This window comes from Phocoena sinus, chromosome 2, assembly GCF_008692025.1.
Source record: "Phocoena sinus isolate mPhoSin1 chromosome 2, mPhoSin1.pri, whole genome shotgun sequence".
NCBI lineage: Eukaryota > Metazoa > Chordata > Mammalia > Artiodactyla > Phocoenidae > Phocoena > Phocoena sinus.
The window spans coordinates 54,977,328-55,002,619 of NC_045764.1; the positions used below are offsets into that span (position 1 = coordinate 54,977,328).

Here is a 25,292-nt window from a genome sequence, read left to right on the forward strand (position 1 = left end):
TTCTTAACCACTGCACCACCAGGGAAGCCCTCTGGCTGAAGTTAATATAGCTACTCCTGCTTTCTTTTGATTATTGTTAGTATGGCATATATTTTTTCTATCTTTTAAAATTTATATGTGTCTTTATATTTGAAGTGTAGAAAACATATAGTTGGGTCTTATTTTTTGATCCACTCTGACATCTCTTTTAATTGGTGCATTTAGACCATTAATGTTTAAACTGATTATTGATACAGTTGGTTTAATATCTAACATGTTTGTTACTATTTTCTATTTGTTGCCTTTGCTTTTTTTCCTATTTTTGTCTTCTATTCTTTTTCTGCCTTTTGTGGTTTTTACTTGAGCATATTATATGATTCCATTTTCTCTCCTTTGTTAGCATATCAGTTATCCTACATTTTTACTTTTTTTAGTGGATGTCATAGAGTTTGCATTTACATCTACTCTTAGTCCACTTTCAAATAATGCTATATCACATTACAGGGAGTGTGAGTACCTTGTAATAACAAAATAACCCTAATTCCTCCCTCCTATTCTTTGTATCATTGCTGTCATACATTTCACTTGGATAATAGCATACATACACATAAATACATATATAAGCATATATATACAGATATATGAGCATATATGTACACACACATATATGTACACACACATAAGTATTCGTAACCAAATACATGGTGGTATTATTTTGAACAAACTGTTACCTGATAGGTCAGTTAAGATAAAGAAAAATAAAAGGCTTTACTTTACTTTCCACTTATTTCTTTTTCATTGCTCTTCCTTCTTTATGTAAATTTGAGGTTCTTATCCTGTATCATTTTCCTTCTCTCTAGAGAACTTCTTTTAACAAGAAGGCTGGTCTACTGACAACAAATTCCCTGAATTTTTATCTGTCTGAGTCTTTATTTCTTCCTCACTTTTGAAGAAGAATTTCACAGGGTACAGAATTCTAAGTTGGTGGGGTTTTTTTTTGTTTTTTTTGAGGTACGCAGGCCTCTCACTCTTGTGGCCTCTCCCATTGCGGAGCACAGGCTCCGGACACGCAGGCTCAGTGGCCATGGCTCACGGGCCTACATGGCCTAACCGCTCCACGGCATGTGGGATCTTCCCAGACCGGGGCACGAACCCGCGTCCCCTGCATCGGCAGGCGGACTCTCAACCACTGCGCCACCAGGGAAGCCCTAAGTTGGTGTTTGTTTTCTTTCTTTTTTTCCCCTTAATACGCTATATATTTCATTTCACTCTCCTTTTATAGTTTCTGAGGAGAAGTCAGATGTAATTCTTATTTTTGATCTTCTGTAGGTAAGGAGTTTCCTTCCTCTGACTTCTTTCAGAATTTTTTCTTTACCTTTGATTATCTATAGTCTGAAAATGATATGCCTAAGTGTAGGGTTTTTTGGGGGACATTTATCCTGCTTGGTGTTTTCTGAGCTTCCTGGATCTGTTGTTTGGTGTCTGATATTAATTTGGGGACATTCTCAGTCATTGTTTCAAGTATTTCTGATGGTCTTTTCTTTTTCTGGTATCCCCTGTATGTGTATGCTACACTTTTTATAGTTGTCCCACAGTCCTTAGATAGTCAGTTTTGTGTTTGTTAGTCTTTGCTCTGTTTGCTTTTCAGTTTTTGGTGATTGTATTGATATATCTTCAAGTTCAGAGTCTTAGTCTACCGAGAAAAGTTGTTTCCAGTCTACTATTAAGCCCATAAAAGACATTTTTGAATTCTGTTTCAATGTTTTTGATCTCTAGGTTTGTTTTAGTTCTTTCTTAGGATATCCATCTCTCTGTTTACATTGTTCATCTGTTCCTACATGCTGTCCACTTTATTCATTAAAACTAGTAAATTGTATATTAACTAGCCCTTAGTTGGTTTAAATTTCTGGTGTGTTAATTCCAACATCCCTACCATTTCTAGTTCTTATGCTTGCTCTGTGGTTGCAAATAGTGTTTTTTGCCTTTTAGTATGCTTTGTAATTTTTTCTTAATAGCTGGACATGATTTCCCAAGTGAAGGAATTGCTATAAATAGGGCTTTAGTAATGTGATAGTGAGATATAAGGGGAAAGGAAGCATTTGATAATATCCCATCAGGGTAGGCTCTGGTAAACTAGTTTGCTTGAGGACAGGCCTTGGTAAGAAGAATAGAGGGCTCTGGTGTGTCTCAAAATGGTTCCTTTCCTCCTATCCCTGCTGGAAGCACGAGAGGATTATCCCCAGTATTTGCTTTGAGAACCTGCTTGAGCTTCTTGGGGTAAGTCTCATAAGAACTGTGGGGTCTCCCCTGTGACTGGGCCCCCCTCTAGACTTACCTATGCTCAGTCTCATGTCCTGTCACAGATTCCTGCTTGTGGATCTCTGCTTCAGTAAAACTGTGTTTGTCTATTCAGTATTAGGGACAACAGTTTGCAGTTTATGTTCTCCCTCCCTTAGGGATTCAAGAAGAGTTGTGGATTTTTTAGTCTCTTTAGCTTTTTACTTGTTATTGGATTGGAGAAGTGATTTCCTAGCTCCTTACTTGTGGAACCAGAAATCAGAAGTTGAGATATAGCTTGGATGCTGTTTTCAGTGGGGAGTGGGAGAAAATATTTCTATACGACTTTCAACTCAGATATACTTACATGTGTATAAAAACATTTATGGATTAAGTAACATCTTGAAATACATTCTGAAGTAAAAGGTACAAATCTCTTCAACCAAATAAAGATAGCTCTTCTGTTTTCAGGTTTCTCTCCTATGGGTTCTGATAGCACGTTCTTCTTCAGACTGAGCCTTTGCATATTCTTTTGTGTGCATCTGATATACCTAAGAAACTGGGAGGTATCCTGACATCTGTTTCCCTTTATGGTTAAGTACTAGAAAAAGGTAGAGTTAATTGACACTGTTATCTAGACAATATCAGGAGAGAAATTGAAGACTCCTCATTGAGGCTCTGAAATTCACTGGGTTATTTATTAATTTATTAATAAAAAAATTATCGGATCATGTGTCTCAGGGAGCTTACCTACCATGTAATTAATAGGCAGTTATTATAAGGTGTACTGAGAGTAGGTACAGGTTACTGTGGGAGCAGCAGTCGTGATCCTGGAAATGATAGCTAAGCTGAATCTTTGAGGATGATTAGTTATAAATATTGAGATCATAGTATTCTAGGCAGGAAGAAAAACTTTTTTAAGACCTGGAGCCAAGGAAGACAGCAGAACAAATCCTCTGAACTGTTATGCTGGAATACAGAGTTACGAGACGAGAGAAGTGGTGAAAAATGTAGCTGGAATTAGAAAGCTAGAACCATATAGTGAAAGGCCTTGGCACTACTGAAAAGTCCCTGGTTTTCTCCTGATAGACATGGGAACTAATGAAAGGTGTTAGGCATAGAAGTGGCATGAGTCATAGTCTGTCCACTTTTCTACCACAAAGCATTGTAGAAACCTATATATTCTGTTTTGAATACAAGGAAACATGCTTCTGGTTCATGGTAGGAATGGATGAATAGATGAACTGCCTCTGACTGAGTCTTCTCAGAAGGCAGAATGAGCAAAATTCTGCTGTTTTGTTGAAGTACTCCAATGAAGCAGTTTTTAGAATCAGTGTGAATTTTGTATTTTATTCATTATATCTTACGTGTCCTTAAAAAAGTTTAAGAAATGTTAGTGGGAATAGTTTACAATCCTCGCTCCTAGGATAATTTGTGAAGATTAAAGGACATAATTTACAAAAACCACTCACTGTATGTTAATGAATGTTTATTGTTACCATTTCAGCTTGTAGCTCTACCTTCTACCCAGGTGTCCATCTTAGAAACCTAGGTATTAGCTGTTCCAACTCATTTGCCCCTACATACTGCATCTTTTAAATGTTTCTTGCATCAGTTTCCTCTTCTTTCCTGCTACTTCTTCATTCTTTGCCTGGTCTATAATAGTAGTCATCACTTAACTCGATTGCCTGTCTCCAGTTTTGCCAACTTTGGTCCCAGTTTAGAAAATGGAATTATCATAAAGGCAGATTTGACTTAGTCACTGACCTGCTTAAAACCCTTTAGTGACTCCTGCTGCAAGTGTTCTTATCTAGTGGTTTATGAATAGTGTGTGAACATTCTGAAACTTATTGCCAGATGGAGTATATGTGCATGAATTTTTATGTGGAGAAAGTTATTAGCCTTTGTAAGATTACTCCTCTGCTGGCTGAAATCTGAATTTCTTATCATATCTTATAAAGTCTCCCATAATGTGGCTTCTCCCTGCCTCTTCATATTTTTTGAGTCCTTCTTTGAACTTTTTACTGTTGAACTGCTTCCAGTTGTCATAAGACCATGTTCTTAGGCTCTTCTGCCTTCACTCACTCATTTCCCTCTTATCTGAATCAGTCTTCCCACCCTTTGTGTTGTCAGTTCCTAGTCATCCTTTGTGATTCATCTTGGTTAAATTGCCTCTCTTTATATTGCCATACCTCTTGAGTCCCTATGATGTTAAAATCTTCTGGCTTTTTTCCCCTTTAAACAGTAAGTTCCTTGAAGAAAGAGCCCATATAGAAATAGCCATAGGAGCTGGAATAGTACTAGTTTCTCAAGCAGAGTTTGAACTATACTGAAGGAGACATTTGGAAGTCATCAGGTGTTTCTAAAGCCTTGAAAGATGAAACTGTCCGAAGAGAAATACAAAAGAAAAAGTGTCTAATGGCTGGTCCCTGGGGAGTATAATAAGCATTTCTAGATTAGGAAGGGAAGTATCTGAAGAACAGCCAGAGAGAAAGGAGGAAATCAGGAAATAGTGTCCTGAAAGCCCACAGTCAACAATTTCCAAAAGGCCTACATTTCTCAGCAAGGTTAAGTAAAATAAGGAGTGAAAAGTGGTGACTTGGTGAGAACAGTCTCTACATTACTGGATACAGGGTGCTGTAAGCCTTGACTTTGTTCCCTACACACTGTTACTTGTTTTTTCCACTAATGCTTCTGGACTGTTTCTGTTATTTTCTCAGTATAAGAATCCCTGTTCCTTTGAGGCTGTGCTTTTCTGGCTGTGTCATCTTCTCTCTTCATTATCTAGTTATCTCCCAAGCCTTTCTCAGTCTTTGAAGAACTCATACTTTTGTACTCTGCTGCAGATCCCCTGCTGTCTTTGTTTACATGGGTAACCTCTAACAACATCTCAGTTCCCTACCCATTTTATCTTCAAAAACCTTCACCTCTGCTTCCTGCTCCTTCCCATTCCCATAGGCAGGTAGGTCTGAACTGTTTTACCCCTGAAACCTTTAATTAAAACACCCACCTCTGGTTTCAGACTTTGTGTGCTTTCTTACTTGCTTTCTCTCATCCCATCTGTCCTTCCTTGTCTTTAAGAGATGTCCCTTGGCCCCTCTGCTATCTTCCAGCCTCAACCCTCTGGTTCCTGTACTCCTGACATAGACTGTTGAGCCCAGAAGATTGAATAGATTGTATTCCATAGGTTGCCTTTTCACTCTATTGATTGTTTCCTTTGATATTTCTTATTTTTAAGTTTGATATAGTCCCATTTGGCTATTTTTGCTTTCATTGCATATGCTTTTGGTGTCATATCAAAGAATTCATTACCCAAATCCAGTGTCCTGAAGCTATCCCACTATGTTTTCTTCTAGGAGTTTCATATATTCAGGTCATATATTTAGGTCTTTAATCCATCTTGAATTAACTTATATATTGTATAGTATAAGTTAAGGGTCCAACTTCATTCTTTGCTTGAGGATATTCAGTTTTCTCAGCACCATTTGTTGAAGAGACTGTTCTTTCCCATGTGTACCCATGGCACCTTTGTTGAAGATCATTTGACTGTATGTGTAAGAGTTTATTTCTGTATTCTCTGTTGTGTTCCATTGGTCTGTATGACTTATCTTTATACCAGTACCATACTGTTTTAATTACTGTAGCTTTGTAAAGATGTTTTGAAATCAGGAATTGTGAGGCCTCTGGCATTGTTTTTCTTTCTCAAGATTAGTTTTGCTATTTGGGGTCCTTTGAGATTCCATATGAATTTTAGGATTTCTTTTTCTGAGAAAATGCCATTGGGATTTCAATAGGGATTGAATTGAATCTGTAGATTGCTTTGGGTAGTATGGACCTTTTAACAACATTAACTAAGTCGTTGAGTCCATGAACACAGGCTGTCTTTCCATTTGTTTGTGTCTTTAGCTTCTTTCAGAAATTTTTTGTCAGTTTCACTGTAAAAGTCTTTTGCCTCCTTGGGTAAGTCTGTTCGTAAGTATTTTATTTTTGATGCCGTTGCAAATGGGAATATTTTCTTAATTTCCTTTTCAGATTGTTCATTTTTCGTTTATAGAAGCACAACTGATTTTTGCAAGTTGATTTTTGTATCCTGCAACTTTACTGAATTCATTTATTCTAACATTTTTTTGTGTGGGATCTTTATGGTTTTCTGCATATTCATGTCATCTATGAACAAAGATAATTTTGTTTCTTCCTTTCCTATTTGGATGCCTTCATTTGTTTTTCTTGCCTGAATGCTCTGACTAGGATTGCCAGTACTGTGTTGAAAAGAAACGGTGAGAGTGTGCATCCTTCCCTTGTTCCTGATGTTAGAGGGAAGGTTTTCAGTTTTACACCATTGGGTATGATATTGACTGGGCTTTGCTTGTATGCTTTATTATGTTGAGATAATTTCCTTTTGTGTCTAGTTTGACTTTTTGTTATGAAAGGGTGTTTGTCAAATGCTTTTTCTGCATCAGTTGAGATGATCTTGTTATTTTTGTCCTTCAGTTTGGTAATTTGGTGTATGACATTGATTGATTTTCATATGATGAAGCATCCTTGCATTCCAGGAATAAATCCCACCTGGCAATGGTGTATAATCCTTTTCAGGTGTTGTCAAATTCTACTTGCTAGTAATTTATTGATTTTTGCATCCATATTCATCAGGGATATTGGCCTGTATTTTTCTTGTCTCCTAGTTCTGTCTCATTTCAGTATCAGGGTAATGCTGGCCTCATAGGTAAGTTTGGAAGTGTATGTATCCTTCTCTTCATTTTTTGGGAAGAGTTTGAGAAGGATTGGTGTTAATTCTTCTTTAAATCTTTGGTAGAATTCTCCAGTGAAGCTATCTTATCCTGGGCTTTTGTAGAAATATATTCATTTTTTTCCTAGGTTATTCAATTTGTTGGTGTATACTTGTTGTTAGTAGTCTCTTATGATTCTTTTTATTTTTGTGGCATCAATTATAATTTATCTTCTTTCATTTCTGATTCTGTTATTTGAGTCATTTCTCTTTTTTCTTGGTCTGGCAAATGATTTGTTGATTTTCTTGAAATTCTCCAAAAACAACTCTTACTGTCATTGATTATTTTTTCATTTGTCTATGCTCTATTTCATTTCTCTGTAATCTTTGTTTCCTTTCTTCTGAGTTAGTCTGTTTTTCTGGTTCCTTGAGGTCTAAAGTTAGTTGTTGATTCGAGATCTTTTTTCTTTTTTAATGTGGCTGTTTACCACTATAAACTTCTCCAGTACTGCTTCTGCTGCATCCCATACATTTTGGTATGTTGTGTTTCATTGTTGTTTGTCTCAAGATATTTTCTAATTTTTCTTCTGATTTCTTCTTTGACCCATTGGTTGTTCAAGACTATGTTGTTTAATTTCCATAAATTTGTGGATATTCAAGTTTTCCTTTTGATTTTGATTTTTAACTTCATTCCATTGTGGTTGGGAAAGATACTTGGTATGATCTCCGTCTTCTTAAATTTTGTTATGACTCGTGCTCTTTCCTGGAAAATGTTTTATGTGCAACTGAGAAAATGTAGATTCTGCTGTTGTTGTGTGGAGTGTCATTTATTTGTCTATTAGGTCCATTTGGTCTATTATGATGTTCAAGTCCTCTGTTTCCCAAGTGATTTTCCGTCTGGTTGATATATCTGCTATTGAAAGTGAGGTACTGAAATGTCCTACTGTAATTGTGTTACTGTCTATTTCTCCCTTTGATGCTGCTAATGTTTGCTTAGTATGTTTCAGTGCTCTGCATATATATTTATAATCGTAGTGTCTTTCTGGTGAATTGACCCTTGTATTATTATATAATGTGTCCTTTGTTTCTTATGACAGTTTTTGACTTTATTTTCTTATATATAAATATTTTCTTTATTTTCTGATCATATGTATCTCTTCCCTCTTTCGGTTATATTTGCATAGGATGTTTCTTCTGTTCTTTCACTTTCTGCTTGTGTATGTCCTTGTATCTAAAGTAACTCTTTTGTAGACAACATATAGTTGAGTCTTTTCTTTTTTAAATCCATTTAGCCAATCTATGTCTTTAGATTGGGAGTTTAATCCATTAACATTTAAAGTAAGTACTGATAGGGAACGACTTACTATTGCCATTTTGTTAATTGTTTTTTTGTATATATTGTAGTTATTTTTTCCCCTCTTTTTCTCTGAGATGCCTTCCTTTGTGTTTTGTTAATTTTTCTTTTTTGTAGTGACATGCTTTGATTCCTTCCTTTCTTTTGCGCATCTTCTATAGGTATTTTCTTTGTGGTTACCATGGCAATTACATAAAATCTTACAGTTGTAATGAAGTATTTTAAACTGATAACAGTTTCATTTGCGTACAAAAACTTTACTTCTTTACATCTCTCCCATTTTTGTTGATGACACAAATCACACCTTTTTATATTTCATATCCATTGACATATAGTTGAGTTTTTAAAATGTTTTTATATTTTAACTCTCTACCTGAATTAAAAGTGATTTACTCTCACCACCATTATAATATTACAGAATTCTGTATTTGTCTATAAATTTACCTTTACCAGAAAGCTTTATACTTTCATATGCTTTTGTGTTGTGTTTTGTGTCCTTTTGTTTCAAGTTGTAGGACTCCCTTTTGCATTTTTTGTAAGGTGGGTTTAGTGGTGGTGAACTATCTCAGGTTTTGTTTATGCTAGGAGGTCTTTATATCTCCTTCATTTTTAAAGTCAGTTTGCCAGATAATAAATAGTGCTTTGGTTGGAAGGCATTTTTTTCCAGCACTGTGAACACGTCATCCCACTCCTTTCTGGCGTGGAAGGTTTCTGCTGAGAAATCTGCTGATAGTCTAGTGGTAGCTTCCTTGTACATGACCAGTATTTTCCGTTTTGTTGCTTTCAAGATTTTTCTTTACCTTTGGCTATGGACAGTTTGATTATAATGCATCTTAGTGTGGGCCTCCTTGGGTTCATCCTAGTTGGAGTCCTTTGAGCCTCTTAAAATTAGATACCATTTTTTTCTTCCTCATATTTGGAAGGCATTTGGCCATTATTTTTTCAAATAAGCTGTCTGCTTCATTCTCTCTTCTCTTGCTGGTATTCCCCGTAATGCATATATTAGTCATCTTGATGATGTCCCATAAGGCTTTCTTCATTTAGGCTTTCTTCATTTTTCTTTTTCTTTTCTTTTCTTTTTTTCTTCTGACTCAAGAATTTCAAAGACCCACCCATCAGGTTCATTGATTCTTTTCTTTTGCTTGATCAAATCTGCCATTACCTCTTGAGAATTTTTCAGTTCATTTCTTGTATTCTTCAACTCTAGAATCTTTGGTTCTTTATATATATATTTTTTGATATTCTCATTTGTTCATGCATCATGATTTCATCTATTTTTCTCTGCGTTCTCTTCTAGTACTGTGAGTTTCTTTAAAGCAATTAGGCTGAATTTTTTGTCATTTAATTCGCACAGCTCTGTTTCTTTAGGTCATTTTCTAGAACTTTATTTTGTTCATTTGACTGGGTCTTGATTCCCTGTTTTTTTATGTGCCTTATTTTTTTTTGTTGTTATTGATGTGGATTTTGCATTTGGAAAACAGCTTCTCTCCCAGTCTTTATGGTCTGGCTTCATAGAGGGGAAGATCACCATCATTCAGCCTAGCTAGAGATTCTTGGTACCTCTAAAACCTTTTAGGGAGTGCATCTTCTCTGGACTTGTGCTTGTAATTTCCCAATTGAAGAGGTTTATTGGTTTTTTTTCAAGAGCTTATAGTATTTTGCCTTCTTTTGTGTCTTTCTGTAGCACTTAAGGTTCTCTGAGCAAGCCAGAGAACTGTATTTTGTTTTCCCTAGGCATCCAGTGTATGCTAGTTCCATCAGTTTTGAGTTAGGCAAGACAGAAAGTAGTTCTTTGGGCAGCCCCCTTGAGAATGTTGGACATAATTCTTCTCTTTTTTTTTTTCTGTTCCCAAGGGTGATGCTGCAAGTTGGGCTTTTCATCACTATTGTGAACTGTGCCAGTTTGAGGAGGGGTTGAGGCAATTGATATGAAACAACTTTTCTTACACATTTCTGGCTGGTTTAGGCTTTGAGCTTGCTTGAGGTACTGCAACTTTCTAATTGGTTTTGGAGGTTTCCTAAAAGGTTTTGGGATCACATGTAAGTCAGTTTCTGTCGGGGAATCAGTTCTGGTGCTGCTTTTTTCTCCATCCTGCTGTCCTTTCTGGTTGGCTGGTTAGTTTTTTTTTATCTTTGTTCAGATAAATGTAGTAATTCTACAGTTCAGTTGATAGGAATGCACCTGTAGGCTCATTTATCACCTGTACAAAGCTAACTTTGATGTGTATTGAATAATCTTTAGTATAAATTCAAAGTTAAGTCTTAAGAATTTTCTCACCCTAACACTGAAAGAACTCTAGGTGTTTCTCAACAATATTTATAAAAGCTATTAAGTTTTTTAATAACTCCAAGGTTTTCTCAGCTCCCTAACCTCCTAGAAAAGATTATTTTATAAGAGTGATCCAGCTATCTAGAATGCAGAATAGTCCGCCAACCAGATCTTTATCACAGAATTTACAGCATATTGCCTGATCCATGGTAGACACTCAAGTGTATAATTAGTCAAGGTACAAGTTTTGTTTTGATTGTCTTTGAATCAGAAATAAAAATCAAAGACCATATTTCATGATCATCACAGAGAATTAGTAGTTGCTCTACACTAATGCCAACGTGTACTTTGTATTCCTTTCCCTTTAGGATCTTAATTGGAGGGAGGTGGATGGATATATTTTGTATTTTGTTTATTCTTCACTCTAAAATGTCACACTGTTTTAAAAAACAAAATGTTTTTTTAAGGTGAGTAATTTTGTATAAATATTTAGTTGTACAGTTGTGTTTACTGTATAATAAACTCTCTAGGCATTGAGATTATAAGCCTCAATAAAAGAATACTCAGGAGTTATTATTACAGTAAACATATTTCTAACAGTAAAAAAAATACCAATTTAAATAAAAACTTTTTTTGTGAAAACTGTATCTTATTCTATAGTTAATGGCTTGTTGCTTGGATCATGGTAATAATGAGTTCACAATTGAAATAATCTAATAATTCACTCAAATCCATTGTAATAGACCCAGCCATAAACCTGATCATGGCTGTGTCACAGATGTTTTTTTGGTCGGATCTATTTCTGTAAGGCCTAATACTATCTAGGATAACATTGGTCGTTCTTAAAATTTTTTTATGTTAAATAAAACTTTGGGGAAGGGGTGGAGGATTTACAAAGGCTACATCCTAGAAGGAACAAAGGTGTTCTACTTTCTTTGAGGCTAGTAAGCAGTGGTTATTAGCTTTATAGACTGATTATATAAGCCTTGGGCCCTTTTCTGTTTTACCTCTGGCTTCTTGATTCCTCACATCTTCATTTGACTTCATTTTCAATTAAAGCCCCTCTACTTAACGTTCACATGTTCTTTTGATCTTTGCCTTTTAATCTCCTTTCATTATTCTGTACTTTCTCCACCAATAGTTCTTATGTTGCACGTCACAGTTAATATTTCTTTTAAGTTCTGTCGTTTTGTATTATAATTACAGTCTTGTTTGCTCACTGTTTACTGATACATCTTCACTTTCTGACAGTTGCTTTTTTTTTGGCCACGCCATGCAACATGTGAGATCTTTAGTTCCCCGACTAGGGATCAAACCTGTGCCCTCTGCGTTGGGAGCTTGGGGTCTTAGTCACTCGACTGCCAGGGAAGTCCCCTGACAGTTACTATTTTTATTTCTTCATTTTCTTTGTTCTTATATTCATTGTTTATTTTCCAACTTCCTAATAAGTTCAATTTAAGATCATTTTCCACTAACATCTCTTATATTGTTGGCAGCTGTTTCAGTGGTTCTGATTCCAGTGGTTTGCCATTGGTATAGGAACATTAAACATACTTTCCTAGTATTTGTTTCCTTGACAGGCAAATTAAGTTGCTGTGTATAATGTGGTCAGAGTTTAACTCTTGTATTTATCATTATTATTATAGGGTTTTGTTTGTTTGTTTTTGTTAAGTACCGGACTGTTCCAAAAACAGAGTCGGCAAATGTGGTGTTAGTACCATTGATGATGTTGACATTGGTTTTCCTTTTCCTCCCCTGATGGCTGAAACCATTTCCTCTGCCATTTGATCTTCTGTCTAAAAAGTTACAATACGGCAACAGTATTTTCCCCTAGTGTTTTACTTTGAAAACTTCCAAACATGCAGGTAAATTGAAAGAATTGCACAGTTGATGCCATATGCCTGTCATCTACATTCTACCTTTAATATTTACAGTGCTTTATCATATGTCCACCCTTCTATTTATCAATCCATCTCCCCCCCCATACATTTCAAAGTTAATTGCTGACATCAGTACACTTCCCCCTAAGGTGAAACCATTTTTAAAAGATTTCCGCCAAGTTTTCTAGAGTAACTCTGGCTCTCTATATTATTCCACAGAACATTTATTTGTAGGACTGTCTCACTGATTCAGTCATAGAAGTAAAAGAAGTCAGTGGAAAGTATTACCTGTTTTCAATGTGTAAGTAATCTCAAGAGCGTTGAGTGCTATCACTAAATGTCACTTGATAAGAAAAAATCCCTTTATAAAAAATCAGTATATTATAAAGTATAATACTTGGTTTGTTTTTTACATAGAAGAAAAGGCAGTGAGATGTGAGGAAATTATAGAAAGTTAGCCATAGCCCCTCTTGGGGTAGTTTTGAATGACAGATAAGGTGTCACTAAAGGGGACCCCATTGGGAAAAGATGTCTCTTCATTTCTTTCCTTTTTTCTGTTTTCACTTTCTTCTTCTTTTTCTCTCCTCATCTCTTCTTTATCTTTCTTTTTCCCTCTCTCCTTTGTTTTTTGAAGTCATACTTGAGGGAGTTATACATTTTACTGCATAAAATGATTTGCTGAGGGAAAAGAAAGAGTAGGAGGCCATGTGATTGGATGGAAGTGTCACTGGAGGGCAGAAAGCCCAGTCTCTAAATTAAGAGTTGGGAATTTTTTTCTGTAAAGGCCAGGTGGTATTTATTTTAGGCTCTGCAGGCTGTACAGTCTCTGTTAAAACTACTCAACTCTGCTGTTGTAATGTGGAAACAGCAGTAGACAATATGTAAATGAATGCGCTTGGCTGTGTTCTAGTAAGACTTTGTGGATGCTAAAATTTGAATTTCGTGTAATTTTTACATGTCACAAAATGTTATTCTTTTACTGACTTTTTCAACCATTTAAAATTTAAAAACCAAACAAGCTATAAAAAAATAGGTGGCATGCTAGATTTGGTCCATAAGCTATGATTTGGCAACTTGATGTATAGGGATTAACCTTGTACAGGTTATTTACCAAAATGTCATTATTAGTGTACATATTCCCAATGTAGAGCTTTTTTATGTGCTCTAAATTAGATGGGGATACAGAATTATATACAGGTAATTCAAGGTGTCACTGAAGTGAGGAAAGAAGAAAAATACTTGGTGTGGTTGATTCCACTAATAACATGGAGGTTCTGTCTTGGCCTCCTTTCAGTCCTGTTTCATCAGTCTAGCTGCCGTTTCTAAGTCTTGGGGCAGCAAAGCAGATCAAATAGAGGGGCCTACTTTTATATTAAATCTACCCTTAGTGGTATTAAAAGCCCAAGTTTTGAGTCAAACCTGGGTTCAGATCTCTTACTAGATATGTAACTTGTTAGGTAACAGCTCTGAGCATCAGCAGAATGCAGGTTAATATAGCTAATCATAGACTTGTGAGAATGCTAATAAAAATTGTAACAATAATGGTGGCTAACTATGTGCCATAAGTTAATGGTGCTTACTATGTGCCATGCAGTGTTCTAAGCACTTTTTATATATTAACTCATTTAATTCTCTCACAGCCATAATAATTCTTCTGTATGCCATCATTTTTAAGATGAGGAAACTGAGACACAGGAAGTTAAGTAAACTCATTCAAGGTGACATAGTTATTAAGTGGCAGAGCCAGCATGTGAACTTGGGCAATCTGGCCTCAGAGTGTGAACTTTTAACTTCTAGGGTTTATTGTCGTCTAAAGCAAGAACATCTGTAAGCCTAGCACGTAGGTCTTCAACAAATTACAAATATATTAAATTTACAGAATATAGTGCTACCTGTTCTTCAAGAAACTGTGTTCTTGTGTGATACCAGATGTGCATAAATTTGAGATTCAAATTATGATTTTTCAGAAGGCATTTTACTTTTTTCAATTACACATTATTTATGGGATTTTTTTTCCATAAAAGTTTTTAGTACTACTATTGTTAAGAATTATTTTGAAATGTATCACCTGTAAGACAATATAGTAGAAACGACTTACACTCTGAAGCCGGAAGACCTCTGGACTCCTCCTCTCATCCTAGTTCTGCACTTTCCTTTGTGCGACCTTGGATACGTGATTTGACTCTTTCAGTTCTGTCTCCTTTTTTGGCTGTGGCCTGAAGATCATCCTCAAAGTCATGGGATTCAGATGAGATAATCTATGTGAAAGTCCCTTGCAGTGTGTCTAGTATGTTACCAGGCATTCAACAAATTATAGTTCCTTGCTCACCTCCCTATTAACAGATTTAGAACTGAAAGGAGTCTTAAAGATGGGAAACTGAGGCCCAGAGTTGTTCAGATAGTATAGCTACTTTGATTCTTAAAGCCGGTTTTCTGATTTCTCAGTCTTGTTCTGTTTTTAATGTTCACACTTGTTTATGTATTACATTCAGAAGCATGTGTATGACCGGTATTTTTTGGTTTGTTTGTTTTTTTAGGACAATAAGAAAAATAGCTAAACTGTTTTGGTATTTTGATTTTTTTTTTTTTTTTTTTTTTTTTTTGCGGTACGCGGGCCCCTCACTGTTGTGGCTGTCCCGTGGCAGAGCACAGGCTCTGGATGCGCAGGCTCAGCGCCCATGGCTCACGGGCCTAGCCGCTCCGCGGCATGTGGGATCTTCCCGGACTGGGGCACGAACCCATGTCCCCTGCATCGGCAGGTGGACTCTCAACCACTGCGCCACCAGGGAAGCCCTGTATTTTGATTTTTGAAACTAATCTTTAAAAACTCATACGGACAATTTAGTAAACCTTGAGGCCATTCGAATCATGTGTATGAAGTTTTGAAACCACTAACATTTTCCCTTTTCATATTCATTAATTTTAATATACAAGTAGCATGTTATAGAAAAAATAAATTGCAAGCAAAATGATAGAATAATTTAAAAAACTGATTCAATCACATTATTCAGGGAAATGACTGTTAACACTTTGAAATAAAAATGGCTTCATATGACAGTACTTTGTAACAGACTTTTACAATTAAAAGATCAATTAGTGATCTATGCCAAATTCAGATCTTGATAATTTTTGTTTATTCCATTGTGTGAATGGTTATCAGTTCATTTTAGTAATCTGTTTTTGGGCATGACAGTTTTTTTTCCAGGTTTTGTGGAAACAAAATTGTCTGATTATTTTCACCCAAAATGGGATGTTTGATTCATATGGTTCATCCTCTGATTCATTTTTAAGACTTTTGATAAATGTTCATAATTTTCTTCCAGAAAGGAAATACATACTTATTTACATTCTCACTAGGGAAGGCTATAGCGTTTTGGAAGAAGAATAGCAGTGTATGGTATAAACCTTATAAATTCTATACTTCTCTTTCTTTACATGTTGTCACTTTAGTATTTTGCACAGTGATATATCTGAAATAATATGTTTTAATTTTCAGGAGTGGAATTGTTTATAGCTACATATAATAAAATATCTAAGTGCGTTTTGTGGGTTTTTCTTTTTTCTCTGTTCGCATGCATTGAGTGGTAAATTTGCATGGAACATATGAAAAACAGCACCAGAATGAATTGAATGTGTTTGAGTTATTACTGTTTGTCAGTTACCTTGATAGTTTAGAGACAAAGTCCTACTTTTGAGACAAAATTGGACTTACTAGTGTGTCTCTTATTTGTCTTCTTGTTAGTTGTTCAGTTTCTCATGATTAACAAGATGTATCTCATGATTAACAAGATGTACCTCACGATTAACAAGATGTAAATTCTAATACCATTTGCCATTTAGTCCTACATGTTTGTGAGATCATTGTAGGAACATTTTGAGAATTAAATTAGATAAATTATTTTTTAAATAGTTTTGATTATTTGTAATTTTTATTCCTGCGTGTCTATTTGGAAACAAAAGGAATAGCTGTGAATTATGTTTTTTTGGATCCAGTCGACTACTCAAGTTATGGTGATCTCATACCATCAATAGTAGAAGTATAGATCTTAAGAGTTGGAATAAGCCATAGAGATAGAAATTAGTCCAGCTTCTTGCTTGATGAAATAACCCCTTCTTCAATAGCCTTGCTAGGTCTGCTAGAACAGCCATAATGGAACATTAATTCGCATACTTCATGTTCACAGAGTAAGAGTAACATAAGATTTTGCTCTAAAAGGAATTTAAAATATTCCATGTTCCTATGACATGGTATTAATGAGGAAGTTTACTGATACCTTTTGGGTTCAAAATTGTATGTTTTGAGCCACTTTCTTGTAATATAACACAAGGTTTGGATATTTTATTTATAAATTTCTTTTTAAACCTTCCGTATAGTAGATAATGGGGGGGGGGGTCCTTCTTTGTTCCACATAGAAGTTCTATGTTAACTATAAGTCAAGTATTTACAGGCTGCTGAAACAAAATGGTGATTATATAAAGGAAAGCTGGATTGATACTTTAAATAGACTCTCATTTTCTTAATGTTAATTTTTAAAGTGATAGACTACTAAAACTCTTAGTCATAAAACTTGTGATTTTCAGCTGTGGTGCTAAACAATTGAAGCACATCAAACAAGCGCCCCTCCACTGCGCCCCAAACCAAAGGAAAGCATATTCTATTAAAACAATGATTTTTGACAAGCATTGATATTCTTTATCATATGTCTTAGGAAATAAGTATCAAATATTTCACCAGTTAAAAGTTTTGTGTAAATAGTGTATCTCCATTTTCTATACCTCATCTTAATACGCTTGTTTATTACTTCAGTGCTTGACTAACTTCTACCTTGTTGATGATCTGTTGAGCTTTGTACCTGAGAGCTCTACTAATCACTGTGCTTATTGTGTGAATGTTTGGTACAGGAAGCGAGCAGCTGCAAAACATCTAATAGAACGCTACTACCACCAGTTAACTGAGGGCTGTGGAAATGAGGCCTGCACGAATGAGTTTTGTGCTTCCTGTCCAACTTTTCGTCGTATGGATAACAATGCAGCAGCTATTAAAGCCCTTGAGCTTTATAAGATTAATGCAAAACTCTGTGACCCTCATCCCTCCAAGAAAGGAGCAAGCTCAGCTTACCTTGAAAACTCTAAAGGTGCCCCTAACAACTGCTCTGACATGAAAATGAACAAGAAGGATGGACAAGGAGCAAGAGATGATTTTAAAGGTAAGACGTTCTATTTTTAATTGAGAATTTTGGACTGAAAACCACATTGGAGATTTTCAAAATGTGTGAGGTGTTGCTGTTTGCTTTTTTTGTCTCATTTTTGACCTTAGGACATGATAGTACGGTGGAATCGATTTTTTATTGTGATAGAGGACAGAACTAATAGTTGAGTTAATGATTTCACTCTGTTTTACTGTTCCGATGATCTTTAATTAGAAGAAGATTATATTCCCCAAAGTTCCTTTGCTAATGGATTGATTAGAAATTTTAAATATTTTCCACTAGGAAAAATGTATTAAGTAGTAGTTTAATAACCTAAACTAGGCCACAAAGTCATTTAGATGTTGGAATAGCTGGACTAAATATCAGGCATGCGTTTTGGAACCCGAGCACTGTACAGTGAAAGTAGCAGACTGATCAGTGGTCTTTTTCTGTTTCTGAAGGCAAGGCAAAATGTTAATAGTTACCTGAGAAATAATCAATTTTTCTTTCTAATTTCCTGTATCCTGCTCACCTTCTCCCAGGCGTTTGGCACGCTCATACTGCCAAGAATCATTACGTAACAATGGTAGTCTTACCCAAGCCTTATTTTTCTTTCTAAATGATCCTGTATTTCAATACTTTTAAAACTTTTTCTCCTTTTAATAAACTTCAAGCTTTCTTTCTCCCAGTGAAGGCAAATCGGTATTAGAAACAAGTTAATCAGATTTTTGAATGACTGACAGTCCTACCAGAGGTAATTGTATTTTAAAAGAGGAAGCTTTTTGTTTAGGATATATAGAAGTTAGATACTACCTCTAAAGTTTTCAGTAACGTCATTTGAATCAAGTTTAAATTAATTAGTGAAATGGAATTGTGTTAATAGCTTCTACTCTGTTTTCATAATAAAGCTGTTTTCATAACTTTATTACAGCTTTACTGCATGAATATTTCTATTCCATGAATTAGCTCACACACCAGATAAATAAGTGAACGTTGTCAATATGTTAATGTGGAAGTTGCATTATACACATTTCCCCAGCAAGTGTGCCCCATAAGAACAACCGTTACTGTGAATGTAGGATGTGCTGCCACAGTTGAAGGCAGCAAGCCATATGGGGGTTATAGTGCAGGATGGATGTACCCATCTTCTTTTTGGCTATGTGGTTCATTTTAGAGGTACTTATTGGGTGATTATCCTCAGTCTTTGTGTACTGTTTAAGCTCAAGTTTATATAATTTAGCAGTTCATTGTACTTTCTTCCAATATACTACACTCTTTCCCCCCGCCCCCTTTTTCCTGCAACATCTGTATTTACTATAGTATATTTTTACTAGGAATTATAAATATATTAACTGCACTAGTACTTTTATTTTGAGTGTTAATTATATATGTTAGCTCCAGTTACAAAGTTTCAGGTGTTGAATAGTCTGCCCCAAACTCTCTTTTTGCATAAGAATTTAAGTTTAAAATTTTATAGATTGAGTATTTTTCAAATATACATATATCATAAAATATACAGGTATGTCATACAAAAATGTCTCATTTATTGTTTTCTCAGTAGAATACCTCCTTTTATTGATACCCAAACGTTAATGAATGTTTATATTTCAAAATGCAGTGTTTTTTAACTAATTTACATTTATGTCTGAAAAACTCAGTTTAACATTTTAAACAAAACACCATGGGAATAAAGTATTGGTATATTTTATGTAGAATTAGTAGAATGTCAGAATCACTTGAAGATGTTCTGAAGAGCATGTCATGCCAACACAGGGTGCGTGGGTCTAGAACGCTGCTTATCCGTAAGATAAGCCATATTTACTACATGCAAGGCAACTCTTTGTTAACAACTTTATTATTTGATGATTAGGAAACAGAGTGTCCTATGTCCTAACTGGATAGTTATTTATAATAGATAGTTACTATGTTTTGGTTACATTTTAAGAAATTAGGTGTTTTTTGTTTTTGTTTTTTGGACCTGGTCTCATAAGAACATATTATAATTTTTTCCAATTAAAATAGTGTGAAATAAGCTCCCAGTTAGCAGTTTCACACACTTCAGGAAGAGGTTACTGAAGTTTAGCAGAAGATGCCTAAATATCCTGAATAGAACAAACCTTAAGGATTCGTTCTTAAAGAGTTATGGCCCATAAAAGAAGGTGTTGACAGTCTGGTAGCAAGGACCAAAGATTAGATTCATGGTGTGATAAAATTTGGTATTTTTGTGGTTCAGTTTTTGGAAGCTGCTCATTCACTGACCATTTGCATTTTGTATTATCTTTTACTATGAAGCAAGTATAAAAGCAGAAGTAGGAATCATATTAAGAAATTTTATATGTGTTCATTACAAGTATAAGGGTCCATTTGACACAATGAAGATAGGATTATCTACATGACTCTAAAATTATCCTCTGCTTAAGTATTTGATGACAAGGCTGTCACTCTTTTGATGAAAGGGATTAAGACTTTTGTCAGTAATATTGTTTTACCAGTACATCTTCTTAGAGTTAACAGACAAAATATATCATTTGTTCTCTTTCCTGTAAAATAACATATCTAAATAGTTAATTCAAAATGACAAAACCTCTTTATTTGGGGTGCTACATTTTTATTTCTTCCACAGTTCGATAACTTTTACTGGCCTGTATGAAAAGTGGTCTCAAAATATTAGTAAACACTATTTTTTTTTTAATTTGAAGTACAGTTTTATAATTTGTAGAGACCTTTATAGTCTTTGCTTGGGTAATTTGAAAATTATATTAGCTTATTTTGTACATCTGCTAATAAGAATAAATGATTTTTTTTTCTACTCAAAGTATGAGTTAGTCATATTTGTCTCATTTATCAGGAAAACAAATCCTGAGAAGTCCACCAGTAGGCTTCCACTTAGGTCACTGGCAGACCTGTGTCACATACCGCCCCCAATGCAAGTGAGGATTGGAATACTAGTGTTTAGTTTTCAGTTTCTATCACAATGGCATGTTGGGGTAAAGGTGGTGAATAGATTTGGAGTTAGCCAGCCTAAAGTGTCTGCCCAGATATATTAGAGAGCTGGAGGTTAAGAGAGCAGTTTCAGAGGATCACATTTCAGATACAGAACAATGATAGCACTTGCTTTGGAGTTAGAAGTAATTGCATTAGAAAATTTAAGTTGATATAGCCATGTAAACTAAACTGCTATTAATCAGGACACAAAAGTCTTGGGGTATTACCCAGCGTTACCCAGCTTTCTGTTAGTTGAGAATGAGATCTTGTGGTCGGTCATTAGAGGTTTCATATCCTTTTGGTAATCGGTTAGTCTTACCTGTCAAACATTTGAGTACTTTGAGTAATGCCAGACATGTTTTATAGTCATTAGGGATCACACACAAGGCGCACACGCACACATGTTCACGCGCGTGCGCACTCCCAGCCACCCCCCTTTCAGGGTTTTTGAATCGTCTCTGCCCAGAGCATTCATTGTTTTCTTTGCTATTAGAATTGATTTATAAAGTGAAATTTGGTTATCTTCTGTTTAAAGGCTGTTTTCACTTCTATTATTAATGTAGTTATTTGACTACAGGGTTGAAATATTTTTACTTCTGTATTTTCATTTAAAATACAATTGTTTATGCTTCTGTTTATTGCATGCAATAAATTGTTGACTGTTGAAAACATTTTATTTTATATCTAGTAATCTAATATTCATGCAAGTCATAACAAAAAATAGTGTCATCGGGTTATATTTCTCAGCTTTGGTAGGTGAAATTTTGTAATTATATAGGCTTTTCTGAGAAAATAAGTGAGAGAATGTAGGGTGGGTTTGGTTTTTTTGATAACATCATGAAGGTGAGTACATTATAGCTAAGCTAATTTTCATTTTAAAATTGTTAGTTTTTTTCTTCTTTTTTCTTTTTTTTTTTTTAATTGAAACTCATGGTAAGTGCCAGGGAGTTTTATGATATAAGTTGTTGAACCAACCCATTGCCTATTGTATGATATTCCCAACCATTGGGATTTACTACTCTTTCGAGTTTGAATGTTTTACATTGTTTTTCACTCCAGTCATTGTACTCAGTAACAACTTTGAAAAAAGTCAAACATTATGAACGCTCATATTAAACTTCACAAAATAAATCAACATTTGAGTAAGATGAGAACTTGCAGTTTTAGGAAACAGCATGTTAAAATTCATTTTTGTGTGTGTGCTTGTATTTTCTCGAGTAAGAAAAGTGTAAGAGAAGGAACACATGGAGTTTTTCTTTCTTTTTCTAATGTATTTCATGCAGTGGCACTCACCTTAAGCACCCATGCATTCTGTAACCTCCAAACTTACTCTGTTCCTCTCAAGGGAGTATATGTATAGATTTAAATTTTGTTGTTAAAGAGAATGGGAGCTGTAGGTTTATCTGGTTTTGTCTGAAAGCGAATAATAGCAAATGTAAAAAGTCTAATGGCAAAAGCTGACAGTGGAGGCCTAAGCCACTGTATTTAAAGACAGATATGAGAAGGAAGTAAAATGAATTCCAGCAAACTGCAACAAACTCTTTCACCCCTGCAACTGTCCATGGCTCCAGAGATTTTTATCTCAAAAAGTCCTTGAAGTATTTTCTTCTTTGTTTCTTCTGTGATTTCATTAGAATTTTAATTTGTTAACATTACGGTAACTCTGAAAATGTGTAGTAAGTTGATATTCAGTCTGGCCTTTCAGGGCCTGCTGTCATTTTTGCCTTTTATGATGTTATTTCTTTATGGGGAAGAATGGATATAATAGAAAATTATAATAAAACTCCCATGGATTTGAATACTACAAGCTGTAAAAACAGTGGTAATATATCAGTTTAGGGGGGAGATGGTCATTACTTGTACTTTAAAGACTCTGAAAGCAAGATGAGGAAAATGAAAGGCTTCTCTACTTGTAAGGATCAGCTAGAATACAATATTAAGTAGACCCCAGAAAGAATACTAGCTTATTATAAACAGTGGAAATTTGTTTCTAGCTCATCTAACAGCCATAATATTTTAGATTGGCAGAGAGTTCTGGTTCATGCAGTCATTCAGAGTTGCAGCTGTAATGGCACTATCTTTAACACACGATTTTCAGAACCATCCTGGAAGCATCATCCCATTAGCCAGAAGGAGGAAAGCATTAGCGTGAAAGTAGCACTTATCTCAAAAAGCTGGGAAAGCTGGAGAATGTGTCCAACTCTGTGCCCAGGAACGAGAGGAAACAGATTTTGGTGACTACATAGTAGTCTGTTTCGCTTGTCTGCTCATAAGTTGCCTTCTTCCCACCCTATTGTTTTCACTGCATTGTAACTATTTCCTTTCACTGTGTAAGATTTATTCCAACCTGGCTGCAGATGGCAGTGTCTGTCAACTTCAGAGCTTATGGGAAATGATATATTAATCCTTCTCAGTCACCCACAGAATGGCCACCCTGAAAAAAAACTAAGACTCAGAAAGGAAGACTCAGAAAGGAACTAGTCTGGTTTTAGGACAAGGGCTGTTTCCAAAAGAGAACTCTGAAGAAATCTTTATTAAAACCTTGCCTTCCTAGTCTTTTGAAACAGAGTAGTGAAATAAGGAAGAAACCTCTCAGAAAAATAGTGGTGTTTCTGCTCTAAAGTAAAGCTAAGTTGTAAGAGGTATATTGTGATGAGTCGGCACATGATATCTTGGTTCATATTTACAGTTAAAACTGCACGTTAATGTATACCATCACTGTGAAAATGAGCTTGAGCTCATTAAAAGCTATATATAAGAATACATATAGAATATAAAAGAATGAGTAAAGTTGTTAGTATTAGTAGTACATTGAAAAAAATAGGTAAGCATATTTTGTTGGTTGAACCTAAGTATTAAGATACTTTTTAAAAGAGTTGTAAATCATAAATGGTATTTATTGCAAAATGTTTGGCAATTTTATTTTTCACTAGAACTTATTAAAAGAAAGCAAACATACATATATATTATGAAAATAAATGTTCTCTTTTTTCCTAATTTTCTAGATGTGACTTACCTAACAGAAGAGACGGTATATGAAATTCTAGAATTATGTAGAGAGAGGGAGGATTATTCCCCTTTAATTCGTGTTATTGGAAGAGTTTTTTCTAGTGCTGAGGCATTGGTACAAAGCTTTCGGAAAGTCAAACAACACACCAAGGAAGAACTGAAATCTCTTCAAGGAAAGGATGAAGACAAAGATGAAGATGAAAAGGAAAAAGCTGCATGTTCTGCTGCAGCTATGGAAGAAGATTCAGAAGCATCTTCCTCAAGGATAAGTGATGGCTCACAAGGAGATAACAACTTACAAAAATTAGGTCCTGACGATGTGTCTGTGGATATTGAGGCCATTAGAAGGGTCTACACCAGATTGCTCTCTAATGAAAAAATAGAAACTGCCTTTCTCAATGCACTTGTGTATTTGTCACCTAATGTGGAATGTGACTTGACATATCACAATGTATACTCCCGAGATCCTAATTATCTGAATTTATTCATTATTGTCATGGAGAATAGAAATCTCCACAGTCCTGAATATCTGGAAATGGCTTTGCCACTGTTTTGCAAAGCAATGAGTAAGCTACCCCTTGCAGCCCAAGGAAAACTGGTCAGACTGTGGTCTAAATACAGCGCAGACCAGATTCGGAGAATGATGGAAACGTTTCAACAGCTTATTACATACAAAGTCATAAGCACTGACTTTAACAATCGAAATCTAGTGAACGATGATGATGCTATTGTTGCTGCTTCCAAGTGCTTGAAAATGGTTTACTATGCAAATGTAGTGGGAGGGGAAGTGGACACAAATCATAATGAAGAAGATGATGAAGAGCCCATTCCTGAGTCCAGTGAATTGACACTTCAGGAGCTATTGGGAGAAGAAAGAAGGAACAAGAAAGGTCCTCGAGTGGACCCACTAGAAACTGAACTTGCTGTTAAAACTCTGGATTGTCGAAAACCACTTATCCCTTTTGAAGAGTTTATTAATGAACCACTGAATGATGTTCTAGAAATGGATAAAGATTATACTTTTTTCAAAGTAGAAACAGAGAACAAATTCTCTTTTATGACATGTCCCTTTATATTGAATGCTGTCACAAAGAATTTGGGATTGTATTATGACAATAGAATTCGCATGTACAGTGAACGAAGAATCACTGTTCTCTACAGCTTAGTTCAAGGACAGCAGTTGAATCCATATTTGAGACTCAAAGTCAGACGTGACCATATCATAGATGATGCCCTCGTCCGGGTAAGTTGGGCTACTGTTTAAAAATTAGTACTAGATTGAATACCTAATGATGGGGAGACTGTGATACAGTTCAGTGAATTTATTTTATAAGTGACTCTTTGGGGGGAAAATGTATGTATATGATTATATAGTATAGGAACACATGGACTTTTTTATTGTAAATGTAAGTACTATATTTTTGTTGCTCCTGTCCAAGTTCATAAATGTTCCACAAAATATTGGTTGTCTTGTGTCATGATCACTCTCTTTGAAAAAGAATAAATTTTCTAAATCTTGACAACTAACCCCCAAAGTTTTGTCATTCAGAAGAGAAGTGGATGTTGCAGAGCACAGAAACTAGGGGGTTGTGGAGATACCCAATAATAAGTATGAATGTAAGTC

General features: G+C 35.3%; 1 protein-coding gene across 6 annotated transcripts in view; it reads left to right on the forward strand.

The window, feature by feature from the left end:
• UBE3A (ubiquitin protein ligase E3A) overlaps positions 1–25,292 on the forward strand; it is a 105,837-nt gene that overhangs the window by 49,826 nt on the left and 30,719 nt on the right. For all 6 annotated transcript variants that reach the window (XM_032621909.1, XM_032621912.1, XM_032621910.1 and 3 more), the window contains 2 exons: positions 17,388–17,692; positions 23,665–24,911. In XM_032621909.1, coding sequence (XP_032477800.1) covers positions 17,388–17,692; positions 23,665–24,911 — 1,552 coding nt within the window. The remainder of the gene's footprint in view (positions 1–17,387; positions 17,693–23,664; positions 24,912–25,292) is intronic.